Here is a 22,266-nt window from a genome sequence, read left to right on the forward strand (position 1 = left end):
CACTCAATATGTGGAAAAATGGCTGCGAGAACATGTGGCAAGGGAAGGCCTCACGGATCTCTATAGTATGGAGAGGGCGCACAGGGTGCCACCTAGACTTCCCCCTCCGGGGGCGCCGCCCAGACCACTGATAGCACGTATACTGAACTATAGAGACTGGGACCCGATACTTCGTGCTGCGAGGGAGAATGCTCCCATCCACTTTGAAAATAAAAAGATCTCCGTGTACCCGAATTTTACACTGGCGGTTCAGAAAGCGAGAGCCACCTTCCAAGACATCAAAAAGAAACTACGGGTGCACAATTTGAAATATGCTCTACTCTTCCTGGCCCGCTTAAAAGTTATTTTTTGACAATAATCCCTCTTTTTTGACAACCCCGAGGAAGTAGCGGACTGGATGGAAATCACTTTCCCACCTCCTGTCTCCCAGAACTCGCTCCAGCCGTGTCAATCTACGCGATCCTTATCACAGCACGAAGATGAAGACAGAGTGGATAAAAATCGGCGTCTTAGAACTGGTCCTAGTGTAAGCCCATCTCTGGAGCAGATCTCGGAAAGCCAAAAATACGCTATCCTGACGGGGGCAGCACTGGTGGAGCATGATGCCACGTCCCCCGCTGTGTCTGTCCACTCTTCGGACGATGCCACTGTTCACTCAGACTCTGAAACCAGTCTGGCATTGTTCAATTAGTTACTCCGCAGACTGCAAATGACTACTAAAATTGTATGCTGGGCCCTCCAGACGTTGGTGTCGTATACTGTAAAGATAAGTATGAATCGCTGTATACAATGATACTTGATGGTCCTATTATCCATGTTTATTTTACGATGATGGGGATTGTGCTGGAGCGATGGGAACGATGTAATTGCATACAGGGTAATGTATGTCAGGAATGTGGTGGTTGCAGCCCCCCCTTTGGCGACTGCACTATGTTATCTCTTACTCGAAGTTCCTGTTGAACTTTTGTTCATGGTTTGGTCCTCTAATGTCCTATAGGGGAACCTAGTATTGGGGAGTTTTTATAGATGTACAGACTCAGCTACAGGTTATATTGTACCAGATTGGCCTATTATCCTCTATGTTAAAGGCGGTTCACCCTACTCAGGACCTTATGATACATCCTAGCAAATATAAGTACAGCTCTTGGAATGTAAGGCGGCTGGGCTCCAACCATAAAAGGCATAGGTTACTGGCGCAGCTAAACAGAAGGAAAACGAATATAGCGCTTCTCCAAGAAACCCACTTGAAGCATGATGAAGCAGTAAAGATGCAAAAGAAATGGCGGGGTCAACTGTTCTTTTCGTCCTACTCGGCATTTGCACGTGGGGCTGCGATATGGATGCGGAGTGGTACCCCATTCAAGTTATTAGAGCAGAAGATTGATTCAAATAGTAGATATCTCTTAGTACATGGTTTGCTAGATGGGGAACACATTGTGGTGGGAAGCATATACGCTCCGAACACAGATCAAGACAAATTCCTAAAGATTCTTAGCACGGTATTGGTGTGATGGGAAGAATACCCCTGGGTGTTGGGGGGCGATTTTGACACGGTGTTAGATATTGATCTGGACAGGTCGCACCCTCCATTACAAAATACAGGATGTAGAAAGTTGGCGGAAGCACTCAAGGGATGGGCAGATGGGTGGGGGATAGGAGACGCATAGCGAATGGCACACCCCACTAGTAGGGAAAACTCCTTCTACTCACCACCACATGGGTTACATACCCGCATTGACAGAATATTTTGCTCCTTGATATACTTGGCCTTGTTAGTGATACGACACATTTGTGCAAAACATTAATGGATCATAATCCCATAGAACTTACACTCAAGTGGGGCAGGGTTCTGGCGCTGATACCGACTTGGAAATTACAGCCCACGCTATTAGAAGACCCGGTCTTTCACAGTGTACTATCCACGGCAATAGGCAATTATTTTTATTGACAATGCGGAGACAGCAAGCACACGTCAAATCGAATAGGATGCCTTTAAAACCGTAATACGGCGGTAGCAATTAGCACGAGGGCGGGAGCACGGCGTGCTCTCATCGAATAACTTACAGAGGTCGAAAATTGCCTGGGTAAGTTGGAGCAGGTACCATACTGAACGGATCACAACAGGCACAGTTACAAGAAGCACCTATAAAACACGCGGAACTATTGGACGACCTGCACATTTAGACTATCGTCTTTATACTCAGAAACAACATGCAACAGCGGATAGAGCAGGCCCACTTCTCGCTAAAATTATTAAAGACACCCCGTCAGTATCCCCTATTCTTGAGATCCGAAGTATGGAAGGTGACGCTGTCTTTACCCAACTAGAAATAAACACTGCCTTTAAAAATTATTATGAGAAGTTATACGAGAAATGGGCAGACTTTGAGCCCTTTTTGAAGGTCTACAGCTCCCACAATTATTACATAACCACAAGGAGGAGCTGAGACAACCGGTGACTAGCATGGAAATTAAACGGGCGATTGTAGCTCTTCCTCGTAATAAAGCACCAGGGAGTGATGGTCTGCCCGTTGAATTTTAGGCAGCATACTCAGACTTATTGGTACTTCACTTACAACGGTTGTAACAGGCCTCGTTACATACTGGTACACTTCCCCTTACCACGTTACAAGCAACGGTGGTCTCGCTCCTGAAACCAGGCCAAGATAGTGTGGATATGGCGGGGTATAGACCCCTCTCACTTCTAAATACGGACTATAAAATACTGAGTAAGTTATTGGCGAATAGACTATATCAGTTTATCCCGCAGTTGATACACATTGATCAATGCGGCTTTGTCCTGGGCAGAAGCACAGCGCTTAATATCAGGAGACTGCACCAAATAATGACTTCAGCTGTTACTGCAGGTGGATGTATTTCGCTCGATCTCCGTCAAGCCTTTGATTCCCTACACTGGCAATATATGTTCTATACCCTCTCGAGATTTGGCATACCAGGGGAATATATAAGTTGGGTGAGGCTGCTATACATGAACCCCACGACGCGTGCACTTACGGGACAACATATTTCACAGCAATACAGTGTAGTGCGGGGTACCAGACAAGGTTGCCCACTGTCACCCTTATTATCTCCTGCATAAACTTTGAAATATGACGGGTCACAGAGAGATAAAAATGGGAACCAAAATACATATCGTCTCTGCGTATGCGGATGATTTAATTTTATATCTCAAAAATCTGGACGAGGACTATGAACCCATGCCTACTATCTTTGATACTTTCTAACGGCTCTCAGGTCTCGCTATAAACAAGACCAAGTTCTATGTATATTTTTTCATTGACGTAACACGTAACAGTCCCATATGCTTTGGGAAGTGGACGTTTCAGACAGCACCTATTACCTTCAAATATCTAGGAATAATTCAGGTATACAGGGAAATTATGGATATCCTAGATGGTAACTTAAACCGTACTATAGCTGTGCTCAAACCCCAAATAAAATTCTGGACTTCCCTGCCCCTATTGGTAGAGGGTAGAGTGGTTATTGCCAAAATGGCGATGCTCCCCAGGTTGTTATATTACTTCACTAATTTGCCCATCATTGTCCCAGCGCAGGTATTTAAGTTAAAAAACTCCCTATTAATTGACCTGATATGGGGCACAGGCCGCAGGCGTATTGTACTAGTGAAGTTACAATTAGACACAAAACATGGGGGAATGGGGGCACCGGATCTGAAAGCTTATTGCTATGCGAGCCAGCTACAATGGCTGGCATACTGGGCGGCTGGCCGGAATCTACAGGAGATTGATATGACTCGTCAGTCATGGGAAAGAGGGCACATACATACACTCTTATTACCCACTAGCAAGATTCCTCAGACGGTGCTCCACTTATTGAGAGTTGCGTTATTGTACTGGAGGAGTGCTTTGAGATACACAAAGGCAGAAGCTCCATATGCCCCTACTATCCCCCTTTTAGGAATCCCCTCGCAGATGGGAACTGATACTGGTAGGAGAATATTAGCATGGGGGCAGTGCTTAATTTGTGCCGGTGCTTTCCGGTGCTTAGCACCAGCACTTATTTCTCAGCTCTGGGCCTACACGTTGGTTGAGTACACATGCAGTATGAATAATAATGTTATTGGCTGCGCGCCTGCACGCTACTCAGAGTAAGAGCCATTGGCTGTTCCAGTCTCCTCCCCCCACTCCCCCATGAAGAGCTGATATCGCACATTAATTCGGGTGCCTAAAACATTTCAAATTGGATGCAGCAGCTCCGGATGCCCACCTAAATTTGAGCCACACACATGACATTACCGCCAGAAATTGAAGCTGTGTGGGTCCCTGCCTCGGCGTAGGTCACCAACACCGTCACACCCCATTTCCATTTTGCAGTCATTCATTGATAGCGCCGCTCGCGCTAGCATAGTGCACTACCAATAAACGATTGCAAAACATATTAGTAGCCTGGCCCTGTCCCTCCTTGTCGAATCATCCAGTTTGTGCCCCGAATCGGACCAATGAGAAGTGTTTTCACCCGCAGCCCGCCCAGCATACTGCGCAACTGCCGCCTTAATCATTATCCGAAGCAATGTTGCCAGATTGGGCTATTTCCCGCACAATTGGGCGACTTTTTTCCCAGTTGTGCGGGAAAAACCATGCCTGGCGGGGGGCTACTTTTTGGGCTACTTTTGGATGGTTGTGCACAATTTTGTGGCCTGGCCGGGCGCCGACCACGAGGAGTCCGTCGCGTGAGTGCGTGGGCCAATGTGGGGGTCCCCCAGGGCCGTCAATCCAGTAGCGCGCGAAAACGCTACCAATGACGGCTCTGGGAATCATTTTTTGGCCAGCCCCTGCGTGCGTGCGTCATGGTGCTGGTGAGGCAGCCGGCCGGGCTGCTGCTCGCGTAGTTGCGTTACGACGAGGCAGATATGAGTCGCTCACCTCCGGAATCAGGCAGGTCCGAGATCACCTCACCTCCGTGAGGGAACGACACTACCTCTGGAGCCCCCTCTGACGAAGCCCTGTGTCTCGGGGCGGAGAGCTGGTCTTTCCCCCGCAACGGTGAGTGCAATGTTCATGCTCAGTGCACGGAGCTCACCTGCGGAGAGTTCAGTGGTGGGGGCGCAGTGTTCAAACTTAGCTCTCCTTTCTCTCGCTTTTGGGAGTGGGGCAGACTGGGGTCTAGTGAATGCTGGCGAGTTCAGGGCCAGCCGGTGTCGAGTCTGCGTGTCTGTGCGGCGGTGTCAAGTGTGGGGATCGGGGCTGACTATTATTGCTCTTTGATTGATGCCTTGTATTGCATTTGCATCTGCTTCCTTATTATTAATGTGATGCTAACTTCATTCTATCAATGCTTGTTTGACTGATGCCTGCTATCGCATCTGCATCTGCTCCCTTTTAAAATGTTTAAATAATGTGCTGCTAACTTTTATGATCGTTCATCTTATGTTTTTCATGCCTCAGTGACCGTGTGTGGGGCAGCCCGGGCTGAAATAGCTTCCCGGGCACCACACAGCCGCACCCCAGTACTTCACAGGTCTTTAAAAGACCATTTGCATGTAAATGAGGCTTTGTTGGTTTTTCACCCCTACTAGAGCCCCTGCATCGCCACTCTAACTATGGCTGGAAGAATTAGCACGTTACACAATACCAAGCCCTGTCAGCTGAAACCCCGAGGAATAGGGCTTCTGGTGCTTGAATCAGGAGACCAGCCTTGAAAGGCTCCCGCCTGAATCGGGAGGGTTGGCATGTATGCCATGGCATTGAATGACTTTGGCAGACCTGCGCTACCAGGCATCAGCCGTCACTTGTAAATAAGTACTTTTACAAGTACATCCAGGGTCCTGTGCGTGCATCTACAGGAGGCCGTACTACATATTAGAGCAGCCCATGCCTACGTTTTATGCATATCACGACGCTGGCAGGTAAAACCCCAGCAGTGCGGTGCACCCTGAGCCCTCCCCGCAGACTTATCTGGACAGGTGAATGGATGGATGAGTGAAAGGGTGGCTGAACGTTGAGTGAATGGGTGGATGGATGAGTGAATGGATGGATGAGTGATAGGGTCAATGGATGGATTCATGAGTGGATGAGTTGAAGTAAGGGTGGATCGAAGAAAGGAAGGATGGCTAAGTGAAAGGGTCAAAGTAGAGAGAAAGGGAGGATGAATGGATGACTGAAAAGGGGACTGGGTGGTAGGATGAGTAACTGGGTGGATGGATGAGTAAATGAAAGGATGGCTGGATGGATGAGTAGATGGTTGGGTGGAAGAGTGGATGGATGAGTGTACAGATGGATAGGGTGAAAGGGTGGATGAATGGATGAGTGAAATGATGGATGGAAAGATACGTACGTTTTCAAGTGGATTCATGTTTGGATATAGATGGAATTACTTATACACTATTACGCGACCACCTCTGATGTGTCTGTAAAACGTACCTTTTGTCCCGAAGTTTTGTCCTGAATTTTGACCTCCCGTCCTGAATTTTTGTCCTGAATTTTGACCCTTTGTCCTGAATTTTTACACTCCCCGTCCTGAATTTGCACCCATGCCAGTTGGTCACCCTATTTGTAGGAAGTGATGAATATTAATAGATGCCAGGAAGTTGACGTAGGTAAAGAGAGTGTTTTAACACCCAAACCAAAACTGACCACATCGGTTGTTCGTAGGCCAGCCCAGCTTCGAAAACAGTCGTGCAGGGGCCACCCAACCTCGCACGCACCTGCTGGCAGCACCGCTTGCGTCTGTTTACCACTGTCCTGGCATGGATCTGACACTCCGTGCTTCACCACGTTGCTGATGCCAAGGCGCACACTGACGCACACTGTTTGCCGCTCGAACTGGAGCTGATTTCGGGGGGGGGGGGCTGAATCTTTAAGCAATAGGCAGAGTGGAGCTGCAGGAGCTCTTAGAAGTCGCAGTGAGAACTGGTCTTAAAAATTAATAGCATTAAGGCAGGTGCCCAGTTAACACCCTCCCACCATCTGTATATTGGATAGAATGTATATTTGTCGTTAAAATTGTTTCAGATGACAATTTGTGCATAATTGGAGACTTGCTAATTTGGGCTGGTTTTTGGGCTGGAACTGGTCTGATTGGGCTTATTTTGGGCTTATATTTGAGCGGCTTTGGGCTTGGGACGGGTCTAAAAATCTGGCAACACTGATCCGAAGTCAGAGGCAATCAGCGTGTCTTGCAGCAGGCCCCATCCCTCGCAGATTAATTATAACGAAAAAGGCCGTCCCGCAGTGCCAGTAAGTAATGCCTTTTACCAGCATTATATTTGTCTGCAATATTATCTTTGAAATGTAACATTATGCTAAATAACATTTTATAGTGTGGGACCTGTGGCTGCAGCTCTTCCTCCACTGCTGCTGGCTTTTAACTTTTGCAGCAAAATCTTTTTTAAAAGTTAAAGCCAGCTGCAGTGGCGGAAGAACAGCAGCTGTGGACCCCACACGATAAAATTTTATTTTGCAAAATAAGCAATGTGAATGCTTTATAGACAGATAGGCATGGGCAGGCAGTCCGTCCGGTGGCCCCGTGTGATGCCAGTGGTTTCTGCAGAGAGGAATAGGAGCAGCAGGCCGCAGCTGGCTTGGGGCAAGAGTAGAATCAGAGTTAACAGTGAGAACGGTACTGCCTCTCACCTTAAAGCAGCTCTGCGCTGTTCCTGCCTGTGCTGTCACTGTCCTGCCTGTGCTGTCCTGATTAAGCGGTGCCCGAGCCATGCTTGCTCTTTCTGTGCTGTGCGGCCTGTGCCTATCTAGCCTGCACTCTGCCTTCTGTGTAGGTGCTGAGCCAGCTCTGTCCGTGGTGTCATATCGTTCTGCCTGCACTGTACTTGTCCTGCCAAGGTTGTGCCTGCTCTGTCTGGACTGTGCCTCTAGGGGCAGCGCTGCGTCTGCCCTGCATGATTTGGGCATATGCCCTGTCTGCTGTGTTCCTCTCCTAGCTGCACGTTGCCTCCGTGTGCCCTGCCTGCCCTCTCGATCTGCCCTACACTTGCACTATGCCCAGTGCTTAATTTGTAAAATTAGCGTTCGTTTGGTTCCACGGGCACGGTGATTTTGTGGTTTTTGTTATAGCCACATAATCAGGACCACTGGCCATATTTTGCGCAAACACGGGACCGGAAGCCTTATATTTGCTATGGGTAGCGCTGGTACTCGTGACTGCTGCACAATTTTGCGCTGCTCTTGCGTGCTTTTTAATAATAAGTATAGTGACACCTTTTGCATTGCTTTTCGCACCGTGACTGCCTGTGCAAAACCTTAGTAAATACGAGCCCAGCCTCAAAGAGCGGTGACTTTGCATACCCTAGAAACACCAGCACGAGTACTTTAAATTACAGGGCAACATTTGGGGAGATTTTTCATCACCTTTTGGGCAGACTCTGGACGTTGGATTTGTCTTTCCCTGTTAATGGACTGATTATTTCACTGTTCTGATTGAATGTATCTGTTTTTGAAACCACTGCCGGAGGAAAAAACAATCCACAACAATAGATTGTGCACGTTGCCTCCGTGTGCCCTGCCTGCCCTCTGGATCTGCCCTACACCATGCCTGCTCACACAGTTTGCCCCACTTACGCTACAACTGTCCGGCCTGCTCTCTGTGGGTGTTAATGATGCTGCTGTGCCTGCTTTGGCCGCGCAATACCAGTCGTGCCTGTCCTGGCCCACTCTGCTTGTAATATGCCTGCCATGTCTGTGCTGTGTCTCCCCTGCCTGATCCTTGCTCTGGAGGCTTCCCCCACAGCTTTTTCAAAGTCCCTACAGAAAGGAAGTATTTTATTCGTGAAAACAAAATGATGATAAAAATGCAGTAGGGCTGGACTTGTAACCAAGCACTCTAAAGGTGACCCCTGGACTTCTAGCCAAGCACTCTACAACTACCGAGATTAGCAGGGCCTCTCAATAACCCTTGGGCTCTTAACCAAGCACCTCGTCGCTGATCTAAAGGAGCCGCACTGCTCACTTGGGGGCATATCATCAAGGGCCATTTCGCTGCTTTCCTGGCTTTTATAGCCAGAAAAGCGGCGATATTCACAGCGCACTATCAGCAAGCTCGCGCTAAGCCTTGTTAGCGCTAGTTTCCATGAGTTTGCTCCCGGTTTCTTATCGCCCTGCATGTCATCGCTAATGACATGCAAAGTAGGTGTTCCGGAGCTAAACTACATGGAAATAGTCGCTAACAAGGCTTCGCTCGATTAACAAGCCTGCAGCAGACCCGCTTAGCGATCAGATTAATCGCACTAAGGGGCATATCAACAACAACCGGCGATAATTATCTCTAAGCGCACTTAGCGCTAGGATAATTATCGCCGGCTAGCGTGAATTTTTATCGCTGAGATAGCGTGCTATTAGCAACGCTTATCTCAATAGCGATAAAAATCCTCACGCTAACAGGCTAACGTGAGATTATCGCAGGAAACCCAGCGATAATCTCACGTTACCTTGTTGATAGGGACAGGCAAACTTAGCCATGATATCCTCCTTCCATAGGATATCATGGCTAAGTCAGAAAAGTACCAGACGTAAAAAAGCAGCGTCAACCGCGGTTAGCGCTGCTTTTTTTGTCTCTAACAGGGTTAGCGACATTCTTGATAATAGGAGAAATGTCGCTTAGCGACATTTCTCCTATTATTTTACTCTGGCACGCCCCCTTTGCATCTCATTAGAGATGCAAGGGGAAGAGTAGAGTAAAAGGGTGCTAACATGCAAATTTGCATGTTAGCACCCTGTTGTTGATAGGGCGCTAGTTTCATCTCTCCTTTTTTGGCTTTTAAAGCCAAAAAAGCAGAGATAAAGCCCTTGTTGATATGCCCCTTAGCCCCCTTATCGCAGGATCTTAACACCTGCTTAAAAGTCGACTACGCTATCTACTTAGTGGGAGGTAGATTGTATAATTAAGGTCACTGGGGCGTATCAGCAAGGATCTCCTTATCTCCTGCATTTTATCTCTTCTTTTCAGGCGATACTGGTGCTTTTCGCCGCTATTGCTGGGTTTCATATCGCCTCGGAGATAAGCCTTGATAATTATGCGCTATCTCGGCGTTGAAACCCAGCGATAGCTGGCGATGTGTGAAATAGCGCTAAGCGCGCTTTGCGATGTTCATCGCAACTTGTTGTTAATATGCCCCTAAGTCTCAGGCTGCCAAGCACGCACTCTACGATGCAAAGGAGGAGACACTCCCATTTTAACCAATAACTCTACCCCTGAGTTGCAGGAGCAGCACCCGAGAGAACAGCTTACCTCTTCCAGGCTGGTGCCTGATGTTGGGCGAGTGCTCTTGACTCTGCTCTGAAGCGCGGTTCTTGTCGCTATAGGTCCTGTCTTCTTGGTGTGCATAGGTGTTGGCGTGAGCCGTGAGTGCTGGCGGCAAAAAATTGCCTTGAGTGGCACGTTCAGGTAATCTTGTTTTTCTCTAATCAGCTGTGTGTCAGTGTTCAGTGTTATATTTGTCTACAAAGCGTTCAAGTGGCTGATTATTCTAAATAACATTTTATAGTATGTGGGGCTCACGGCTGCAGCTCTTCCTCCACTGCTGTTGGCTTTTAACTTTTGCAGCGAAAGACATCTTTTTTCAAGTTAAAAGGCGGTAGCAGTGGTGGAAGAACTGCAGCTGTGAGCCCCACATACTATAAAATGTTATTTAGCATACTAAGCCATTTCAATGCTTAGTAGACAGATATAACAGTGAAAACACTGAAACGTTCAGGTAGACTTGTTTTTTTTGTTTTTTTGTCATCAGCTGTGTACTAGTGTTCAGTGTTATATTTGTCTGTAAAGCATAGAAATGGCTCATTATGTTAAATTACTTTTTATAGCGTGGGCCCGCAGATGTAGTTATTCCTCCACTGCTGCTGGCTTTTAAGTTAAAAAAAAAAAAAGATTTATTTTGCCTTGAGTGGCACATTCAAGTAGTCCTGTTTTCTGTCATTAGCACACATTCTTGCAATGTTATAAAGTAAAACTAAAAGTCCTACAACGCATTGTGTTATGCTGGTTCTTCAAAGCCTTGTACTGGCTAAAGGTAGCATACATTATGGATCCCTTGGCCGCTATTCAGAACAGCCCACCAACCTGGCCGTACCATAATGCTGCTACATAGACTACACGGGCAGTCCTCACTGGAGTTTCACCTTCCTGCAGAGCAGGCTCGCATCCATTGGTGTGCTTAACTCTGTGACGGGGAGTGGTTTTGGAAGTGGTGAGCTGCCAACTGGGAGTGTCTTGTGCAACTGCTTCCTCTGCCAGTCTTTAATTGTTAGCCAATACCACTTTGGATTCAGGGAAATAGGTGGGTGGAGCCAGTGGAGGAAATGGGTGGAGCCAGTAGAGGAAGTGGGTGGAGCCGGGGATGTGGGTGTGGCCTCCTACAAATATTTGAGCACCTGGACTTAATATTTGACAAATTAAGCACTGCATGGGGGGATGCGGGAGTAAACACGGTGGGCATGTTCTTTTCGGACAGTGCCCTGATGCCACATGATGTCTTTGTCCGAGAACATGGGTTACCAAATACACTGTTTCTCCTGCATTCTAACATTTCTCGCTACATACGCACCACTTGGCCGCCGGAGGGGATAGAACCGGCACCACACGCACTACTTACTATGCAGTATTTGATGGGAAATGGAAGCCATTTGATGAAATGGCTTTACCGAGGGATTCGCACGGTAGCAGTAGTGTCGCTCCAGTCCCTCCGTAACAAATGGGACGGGGACGTGGGACGTGCACTCTCTGACGAAGAATGGGACACTATACTGGAAAATCCAAAGAAAGTATCCAGGAACCCTAAATTTAAATGTATCCAGCTCATGATCATACATAGGGCCTATTTGACTCCGCACAGGTTGAATTCCATGTTTCCAGACACAGTGGATAGCTGTCCACGCTGTCACTCATCGGAAGCGGAATTAATACATATGCTGTGGAGTTGCCCAAGATTAAGACACGTTTGGGCATCAGTATGTAAGATAATGAAAGATGTCGCTCCGATACGGATTAATGACTCGCTGGAATACTGCCTAATGGGGTAGGGTCCAAGAGGGCAGAAGGGAAACCCTATCAATAATTTTGCTAATCTGGCATTAATAGTAGCCAAGCGGAATATTACCATGAAGTGGAAGACCGCTAAACCACCACCACTACAGGAATGACACAGCGAAATGGTTAGATGGGGCAGGGCAGAGGGTGTTGAACTGAAGAGGGAAGAGCACAAGGGATTGCGTAAAAAACCCATTTCCATGGAATGGAATGTGCTGTTGGAAGAATTTATAGCAGTCGATGTACAAACATACTGATGGACTACATAGACACTCCCTGGAGCCTCTTTACAGAATGCTGAGAAAAGTATGGGCTGATGTACGTCTCTATTATACAGTGATAATTATTGTTCATATGTGGTGCATTGGATTTACACAATTATATTGTATTGGTGTGGGTCAATTGGTTGCCGAGGATTCAGGCTGAGTCTGTAGGGGGAGGGGGGTGGGTATAGGGGTTGGTTTTAGTTTTTATTCATAGGAGAGACACAGTTACCAGGTATTGTTACTATGGTCAGATATATAACATTATGTGGTCAATTGAGATTTAATCATAATGAGAAACGACAGGAAAGAAGTGAAATAATGGGACTACCCTAGTTTGTCATATGTTGACTGCTGCTTTTGTTGCATATGTGGGGCAGTACTTTTCTATATGCTTGCATTTACGTTCCTTATGGGATTTACTATGCTGTCATGTAAAAATACCAGCTAATGTCTCCTGGTTAACTTTTCAGTATGTTAAATCAATACACTATGTTAAAAAAAAAGTCTTCTAGCCTAATGGACTACTGCCCGCCATATCCAGAGATCACTGGTGATCTCTGGAACCACAGTTATGGTGGTTCCTCTGAGGCACTGCAAGTTTGATTCGCAGCTGCCATCTTTCAAATGGCTGAGCACCAAACTTATTTCAGTTTCAAAAACAGACTCCGAAAGTAGGAGTTTGTTATTGAAAAACAAAAGAATTAATGACCCTCACAACCTGGGAGAGTTCTTAGAGTGTATGTGTAATTTCCCATTCTTTGATATTGCAGACCGCCAAGTGTTTCCGGGCGGTGATAGACGGAAAAAAAATACATTACATGGTTCGCACTAAATAGGTCAGGAGGCCTGATATCCTTACTCTGACAGTCCCTTACATTAGGACCGGTGGAACGATGGTTAGGCTGACATGGTACCCCATCAGGTTTGTAGTGAACTACTCTGTCCACCAAAGTCTAAGTCGGGCCCAATGAGGGTTATGGAACCTAAATAAAATACAAAGCGTATGATGCCATCATTATTTCTAAGCAAGAACATTCGGAGATCAGATTTGTACTAAAAAACCAAAGCATACTCCAACATATGGATAGAGGATAACTTTACCGCTATATCTCTCTTAATTACATTTAAAATATTACAAGGTTTTATTACAAAATCTAGTTTCCTACTGTCTGAACTAGAAAGTTTAATTTTCAGACTGTCTGAGCTAGAAAACATTTTGGTGCAATCATAAAAGACTGTGAAAATGATAGGCTTTGTGTCACATGTCTATTCTCATGACATTTTCCACATCTCTTGAATTCTGGGCCACCTTGCTAATAACTCTATTTTACCCATAATAATTAAGATGATTCTCCCTGACGTCCCATCCACATTAAGTGCCTTAAAGGATACCAACCCTGATTGATTGCAATATGACTGCATATTATTTACTCTCTACTGGCCAAAATCTTGCATTTATCTGTAGGATGTTTCTGGAAATGCTATAAATAGTGTTAACATTAGTTCTCATAGTTAATGAAAGTACAGCGTTTTCTGATGGATAAAACAACCATTATCTGTCAACCAACAATTGCACCAGCCTTTGTTCTCTTATTGCATTTTACAACTTTTCTTTTTCAGATCATGTTTGAGACCTTCAACACACCAGCCATGTATGTTAGCATTCAAGCTGTCCTGTCCCTGTATGCTTCTGGTCGTACCACTGGTATTGTGATGGATTCCGGTGATGGTGTCACCCACACTGTGCCCATCTATGAAGGTTATGCCCTGCCTCATGCTATTCTGCGTCTTGACTTGGCTGGTCGTGACCTGACAGACTACCTCATGAAGATCCTGACTGAGAGGGGCTACAGCTTTGTTACCACAGCTGAAAGGGAAATTGTGCGTGACATTAAAGAGAAGATCTGTTATGTTGCTTTGGACTTTGATCAGGAAATGATGACTGCTATCTCCTCGTCCTCGCTAGAGAAAAGTTATGAGTTGCCAGATGGTCAGGTGATCACTATTGGCAATGAAAGGTTCAGGTCTCCAGAGGCGCTTTTCCAGCCATCCTTCCTCGGTGAGTCAATATCAATGCTCTTGCCATTATGTGATAATTTGGCTGCAGGATTGATCATGGAACTTCTATTCTACATTGTGGGATATTCATTATTATTCTTAAATAGTGAATATCTGCACCTGTCTGCAGGATTCTGGGCCATTTTTTTTTACAGTAGATGGGTCTACCTGCTAGGAAGAGCATGGTGGTGACAGTGCAAACAGTTGGGCTCCGTCATGACAGAAGGATTGAGGGGTGTTATCAGAGGATTGGTGGGATATTAGGATGGTTGCACAGATGAACCATATAGTGTGGAACCACAGTGCCCACGGCTGATACACCTGTATGCCTAATGGGGATCACAGCTCCAGCACCAGACTCCAACGCACAACATGTTCATGAAAATGCAATTTTCCACCATCAGCAAGAGTGACAAGTACACAATACATGGTTGAGCTCTGACCTGTTGTCCTGCCTCAATCCTCAACCTGCTCACCGTGCTTCTGTCCTCTCATATGTTTGAGGCTTCACACCTTTGCAGGCAAATCTCTTTCTGGCCATCTGATTGCCTCCTTAAGCACTACCCTCTAAAGATGAGCCTGCTACAGCTGTTCCTTCTTGCCTACACCTACCTTTTTCAGCTTGCCGCCCTGCCTGAATTCTGCCATACGTTATTTTCTGTCTACCTGCTACACGGGGACCCTCTTCCAACATCCCCCTACCAGCCTATACATTTCTGCCTTTTACAACCTGTTCCAATTAGTTACATCTAACTTGCTGCTTTCTGGTCCTCTGTCTGAAGTCCTGTCTAATGACACTATCCTAAATTCCTAGTGTCATCCTTTTTCTACCTTCTTCCTCGTGTTTGCTGCACACTGCCTGCCAAACACTGTCTTGCTGCTTCCCACTGCCTCAGAATTAAAGATGTGGAAATAGTTGCAGCTTTTGTAGCTCCTGGCGATGCGGACATTCCATGATAGGCACCAGTGTTACAAACCTTCCCAATCTCATTCCCACACAACGTATGTCTGATGATGAAAGATGAAGGAATAGGCTGTAGGGTGTCAAGTGAAAACATGCCTTTGAGACTACGGTCTACAAGGATCCTAGCAAAGAACCAGTTTTGCATTCTTAGAAGTGGCCATTCACACCTTCATGACTCCATGGCCCTCTTTATCCTACTTTCCACCAATGTTCCACCAACTAAATTACAAATATCTGCACCTTCCATAAAATAATCTCACCTCTCTTAGCACAGAGGTGTGGTTCAATCTGCATCTTGCACATGCCTAGATTCACGGCGCCTGATGAAGGGTTCTGCTCTTGTTTTTTTGTTTTTACTCTTTTTATTGCATATAATATCAAAATAACAATTTGACAGTTCAGGACCAATTTTGACATTGAGCGGGCTCCCAATAACATCTGGTTCAATAGTAATAGGTACATAAACATTCCATACTATTTTATCGTGGTAATTATACAATTCTATATTCTTAACCTTCAACTCAAGTCTACAGAAGACCCTCTCGGTGGCGGAGCACAAATGTTCCCTCTGTAGGTGTTCCACTTGCCCCATATTTATTCCCACTTCTTGGGGCATCCCTGGTGTATATACGCCGCCCTCTCAGCCAACATTGCCCTATCCATGTCCCCTCACCACTCTTGATATGTCGGAGCAGATTGAGACCCCCAATGCTTAGCTATGTTGTGTTTCGTCAACATCATTCCTAATGTCGCCCAGTTCTGACCTGCCTGGTTGAGATCTGTTGGGTCCCATATGTTTAGAATACACCTCTTGGGCTCCAGGATGATTGTCACTCCACCCACTTGTGTAAGTATACTCATAATTGTATTACTTTTAATACTATTATTGGGCATTCCCACTGTATATGATAGAAGGTGCCTTCCCTCCTGCATTGTCTAAGGCAGAGTCGATTGTCAGTTTTCCCTAACTTGTGAAGGGTTACTCTAGTATAGTAAATACGATGGAGTATTTTCAGTTGCACTAGCCTCAATTTGGAGGATATTGCCACCTCCCGAGGGGACGCGAAGACCCCCTGCCAGTAAGTCTCATCTAAGTCCCCCACCTCCCGTTGCCATTTTTCACAGAGGCCTAGGTGCCGATCACGATCCTGCAAAAACCCGGTACGAACCGTCGGACGGAGCACAATCTCCGCCCGACGCGTACCCGGTCGTCAATTTTCACAAACAAGGAATTACGATTCGCACGGGTACACCATTACCGTACGAATCGTAAAAAAGCCCGACCGAACAAAAAAACACCTACCAATGCGATCCGGGAAAGCGCCGACCTGACGTCGGGACGCTCGCAGCCAGCCATTCACGACCCAGGAATCACGATTCGCACCGACGTCACCCCGCACGGTGAATATTTTGCGGCAGCCAAAAACTGCCGGGAAATCAGGACGACGCGAACAAGGACCACCAGTACGCGACGGACAGACGACGACGCGAACAAGGAGGACCAGTACGTGACGGACACACAGGACGACGCCACCAAGGAGGACCCGTACGCGACAGGACGACGCGATCAAGGAGGACCCGTACGCGACAGGACGACGCGATTGGAGTACCAGTACGCGACGGACAGACATGGACCCGAACCTACGAGTCATCCCTGCCCTCATAGCAGTCCACCTCCTCTACAGGTTACGACGCAGACGCCGCAGAAGGTCAGAATAACTAAGGTAGGGGGGAAAGTGGGGTGGGGTGGGGGTGGCACGACCAGGGCAGGCCACAAAACAACCACATAAGTCACACACCACACATGGCCTGGACATACCTGACTCCCATGCCCTGGTCACCACGAGGGGGTGGGGGCGTGTCCTGATAAGCCAGCGACCGCCACAACGGAAGTCCGTCACCACGCGAACCGGCAACACAACCAGACAGGTACGTCCCGTACCCACGCCTGAAGAGCGTGGGTACGAGTCGGACCACGCCCACACACGTCACCCCAACAATGGCGGGACGGATCGCACCCACGTGGCAAAGGCCTGGGTACGGGCCGCACAAACATCACATAGCGTGGGGACGGATATGTACGGACCCTACCCCCACCCCGTATGCAAGGAGCGTACCCCCCAGCCCAACAGTGCAAGTACGACCCGTACCCCCACCCGCGTATGCATGGAGCGTACCCCCCATGCCAACAGTGCAAGTACGACGCGAACCCTCACCCGCGTATGCAAGGAGCGTACCCCCCAGCCCAACAGTGTAAGTATGACCCGTACCCCCACCCGCGTATGCAAGGAGCGTACCCCCCATGCCAACAGTGTTAGTACAACCCGTACCCCCACTCGCGGACGTACGGAGCGTACCCCCACCCCAACAGTGTAAGTTCGACCCGTACCCCCACCCGCGAATGCAAGGAGCGTACCCCCCAGCCCAACAGTGTAAGTACGACCCGTACCCCCACCCGCGTATGCAAGGAGCGTACCCCCCATGCCAACAGTGTAAGTACGACCCGTACCCCCACCTGCGGACGTACGGAGCGTACCCCCACCCCAACAGTGTAAGTTCGACCCGTACCCTCACCCGCGTATGCATGGAGCGTACCCCCACCACACCAGTGTAAGTAGACTCGTACCCTCACCTCGAATGCATTGAGCGTACCCCCACCGTGTATGTGCCAAGCGTACATATCCTGAAATCGGAGGTGTGTGTGCAGAGTCCACCCAGCAGTGCCCTGAGACAGGAGGGGTGGTTGCCTATCACTCCCAGCAGTGCCCTGAGACAGGAGGGGTGGGTGCCTATCACTCCCAGCAGTGCCCTGAGACAGGAGGGGTGGGTGTGGAGTCCTCCCAGCTGTGCCAAGAGACAGGAGGGGTGGGTGTGGAGTCCTCCCAGCAGTGCCCTGAGACAGGAGGGGTGTGTGCAGAGTCCTCCCAGCAGTGCCCTGAGACAGGAGGGGTGGGTGCCTATCACTCCCAGCAGTGCCCTGAGACAGGAGGGGTGTGTGCAGAGTCCTCCCAGCAGTGCCCTGAGACAGGAGGGGTGGTTGCCTATCACTCCCAGCAGTGCCCTGAGACAGGAGGGGTGGGTGCCTATCACTCCCAGCAGTGCCCTGAGACAGGAGGGGTGGGTGTGGAGTCCTCCCAGCTGTGCCCAGAGACAGGAGGGGTGGGTGTGGAGTCCTCCCAGCAGTGCCCTGAGACAGGAGGGGTGTGTGCAGAGTCCACCCAGCAGTGCCCTGAGACAGGAGGGGTGGTTGCCTATCACTCCCAGCAGTGCCCTGAGACAGAAGGGGTGGGTGCCTATCACTCCCAGCAGTGCCCTGAGACAGGAGGGGTGTGTGCAGAGTCCTCCCAGCAGTACGACTCGTACATGCGGTTGTGATGTTGGGGCATGGGGTGCGCTCCGTACTTAGGAGGTTGTGTTGGGGGTGCGCCAGGAACGTACTGGGGTGTAGGTACACGGGGGGTATGACACGTACTGGGGTGGGGGTGGGGCTCGAACGTACTGGGGTGTACATAGACGGTGGTACGACACGTACAGGGGTGGGGGGTGTACATTGACGGTGGTACGACACGTACTGGGGTGGGGGGGTGTACATTGACGGTGGTACGACACGTACTGGGGTGGGGGTACGACTCGAACGTACTGGGGTGTAGGTTCACGGTGGTACGACACGTCCAGGGGTGGGGGTACGACTGGTACGTACTGGGGTGTAGGTACACGGGGGGTATGACACGTACTGGGGTGGGGGTGGGGCTCGAACGTACTGGGGTGTAGGTTCACGGTGGTACGACACGTACTGGGGTGGTGGTACGACTGGAACGTACTGGGGTGTACATAGACGGTGGTACGACATGTACAGGGGTGGGGGGGTGTACATTGACGGTGGTACGACACGTACTGGGGTGGGGGTACGACTGGAACGTACTGGGGTGTGGGTAGACGGGGCTATGACACGTACTGGGGTGGGGGTGGGGCTCGAACGTACTGGGGTGTAGGTACACGGGGGGTACGACACGTACTGGGGTGGGGGTACGACTGGAACGTACTGGGGTGTGGGTAGACGGGGCTATGACACGTACTGGGGTGGGGGTGTGGCTCGGACGTACTGGGGTGTAGGTACACGGGGGTACGACACGTACTGGGGTGGGGGTACGACTGGAACGTACTGGGGTGTAGGTAGACGGGGCTATGACACGTACTGGGGTGGGGGTTCGACTGGAACGTACTGGGGTGTACCTAGACGGGTGGGGGTATACATATACGGGGGGTACGTGTTGGACGTACGGGGGCTGGGGGGAGTGTTGGGCGCGTATGCGGGCACATGTCTCCATGGTTGCTGTAGGAGTTCGGTGCGGACGGTGTTTTTTCCATACGGTTGTAACCTCGGACGCACGGGATGGATCGTGATTCCTCGGTCGGACTTGGATTTTCACGTTTGTAAGGTAAATCGTCCGAGGACGTGTCGGACACATTTTCCGACCCGAGGACGTGTGGGGAATGATTCCCAGTGCGGTTCGTATGGACTTTTTACCATGCGAATCGTGATTGCCAGTTCGTACGGCACTTGTACGATTCGGACGGTAAAAAGACCCGATACGAGTCGCACGGGGGAATTTTTTACCGGATCGTGATAGGCACCCTAGTGTGGGATCTGGTTGGTTGTTGAGTATTTTGCGATATGTGAGGGAGATAGCCTTTTTACCTATCTGTTCTGAGAGCATGCTCTTGTTTTTTTGCCTGTGATTGAAACAGCTACCCACCTAATAAAGGGATACTTCTTATATTCTACATTTTCAATTGCTTCTGCTTACCGGTAGTCCGGACTATTTGAGTCCACAAGAGATGGAACCAAGGCACTTCAATTACTACATGTTGAATCCAATTAATGTTTTACTTTTATTTGAATATTAACACAAATTATACCATAATTTCTGGGGTTCTAAATGAAATTGAGTTGGGGTCTTTATAAGACATCTTGACAGCATCTGAAGTAGGCAAATTAATTTAAATTAGTCTATTTTGTGCATGATCAAACTCTCTGAGAGTAGAAAGTAAAAGAAATTAAAAGCAATTTTAGTAGTTTGTGTGCCTCAGTGGATTTGAAACTGTTGAGCATATTGCTGGCAAAGAGAAATGGTTTTAAATTGTAAAAACTGGTAGGATGACGGGGTGAGTTCAATCAGAGCTTGACAACACTAGGAGAAGGCACATCCTTTGCTATATTCTCTGGCTCTCCATTGCTCAAAGAATTAAATAGAAGTCCCTGTGCATTGCCCATAGAGCCCTTCATGGGAAAGGTCCCCCCATCCTTCAACAGCTTATTACCCCATATGTTCCCAAAAGGGAACTCCGTTCCTCCAACCTGCATTTGGTCACCGCCCTTGCAGTTAAAAGAGCCAGAAAAGGAGGAAGCTAGGTTAGCTTTAATGTAACTAAGCTTTGGAACTATCTTTCCTTGGCCATCAGGACTTTAGACACTGAGCTGTGTTTTTGTAAAGCCCTCTCAGGCGACTGCTGATATCTGTCTTGTTGTGCATCCTCTCCTTACTAGCGCTGGGAAGCCTTCGGGTCTCCATGCGCTCTACAAATCCCATAGAATAGCATTGCATGTACAGGTAGATCAGAGGACTCTGAAGCACACCTTGCATCTCTTTATCCTTATTCTCAGAGGATCCTGTGTAGTAAATATATGGGCTCCTTTTCTTCTACCATCTCTTGGTATGAAAGATGCCTAGCAATCAAAATTGTTATGGAAATGTTATACAAAAACACAGAAACTACATTTTCACTGCACCTTTCAGGCCAGCTAATCTGTTTGAACACCCACTGCTACATTTATTAGGCGGTATGGTATCGCAGACAGAGTGCTGTAACCATATAACCTTCAATGAATGTAGGTCATAATGTCTAGGTGTGTGTATGTGTAGTAACTCTCCACTGAGAAGACTAGAGTAGACTGATATCTACACTCTCCTTCCCAAATAAAACAGTCCTCCTTTCTGAGTGAGGAAAAATGGAAATGTTAACAACTGGGAAAGAAGTTAAAAAGTGAATTTTCTGTGTTAATGCTGAGCAGCCAATCAGGGGGACGAGAGACATCAGATATCCATCAATACATTTTTCAGGGTTATGAAAAATGGGAAAAGTTATAGTTTTGCTATCAAACTTATACCCTCAGGTGGATGTCACAAAAGAAGAGTGGCTCCATGCCAGGATTTTAAAAAGTTTCCTCTATATTCACTTACATCAGGCGACAATGTGGGTTAATTGGCTGAATAAATACCCAGGTCCCCCTTTCCTACTTGTTTTACTGCAAAGGAGGTAAAAGAGATAACATATATATTTTTTAATTTAAGTAAAAACTGTCATATGACCGCTCCCAATCGGTTTTTGTAGGAATCCAAGGTGGAAATAAAGTCTGCCCTAAGAGAATAGATTATTTGGGATGCAAAGAGTTAACGTGTATTTTTTTCCTATAGTTCCCTTGTAGATGTTTGTTTTTAAAATAGGGTTGCCCTAAACCAGAATTAATTGTAAACCAAGTGCATATTAGATCAGAGAGAACCCTAAAGCTATTGAAAATCTGTACAATGCTGTAGCCCTAAGCTCATGCAATTCACCTGGAGCAATGACCGTCTGTTCCATTTTCACAACTAACATGTTCTTGATTAAGATAGTTAAAGAAATGTGCTATTTGTTTTACACATTATATCTGAAAAAACATGACTTATTCTTTCAAGATCTCCTAGTGAGCCTACAAAGAGGAGAGAAATTCTCCACTCGCCTGTAGATTCCTTATGACGTCTGTATTTTCGATTTTTCCTTAAACTCCTTATATGACGAGGGTTTCAGTCGCTACATAGAGTTACATGTACTGCAAAATACATACCAAGAGAATGATAAAAACTCATAATTATTTAGTTGAACTGTATGCTTTCATATTCCATAGGCTCTCAAGCCCTC

General features: G+C 47.7%; 1 protein-coding gene across 2 annotated transcripts in view; it reads left to right on the plus strand.

Annotated features, from left to right (window-relative positions):
* The window catches only part of LOC146796533 (actin, cytoplasmic 1-like), a 52,759-nt gene that overhangs the window by 25,192 nt on the left and 5,301 nt on the right, over positions 1 to 22,266 (plus strand). The window contains exons 4-5 of one of the 2 annotated variants that reach the window (XR_014969632.1): positions 13,905 to 16,439; positions 19,947 to 20,896. Coding sequence is in view for 1 of the 2 variants with exons in the window: in XM_085629154.1 (XP_085485280.1) it covers positions 13,905 to 14,343 (439 nt within the window). In the remaining variant the exon portion in view is untranslated. Of the gene's footprint in view, positions 1 to 13,904; positions 16,440 to 19,946; positions 20,897 to 22,266 lie in introns of those variants that run through there. The other variant, XM_085629154.1, reaches the window with a different exon arrangement.

The sequence above is a fragment of the Triturus cristatus genome, chromosome 10 (assembly GCF_964204655.1).
Source record: "Triturus cristatus chromosome 10, aTriCri1.1, whole genome shotgun sequence".
NCBI classification, from domain to species: Eukaryota; Metazoa; Chordata; class Amphibia; order Caudata; family Salamandridae; genus Triturus; species Triturus cristatus.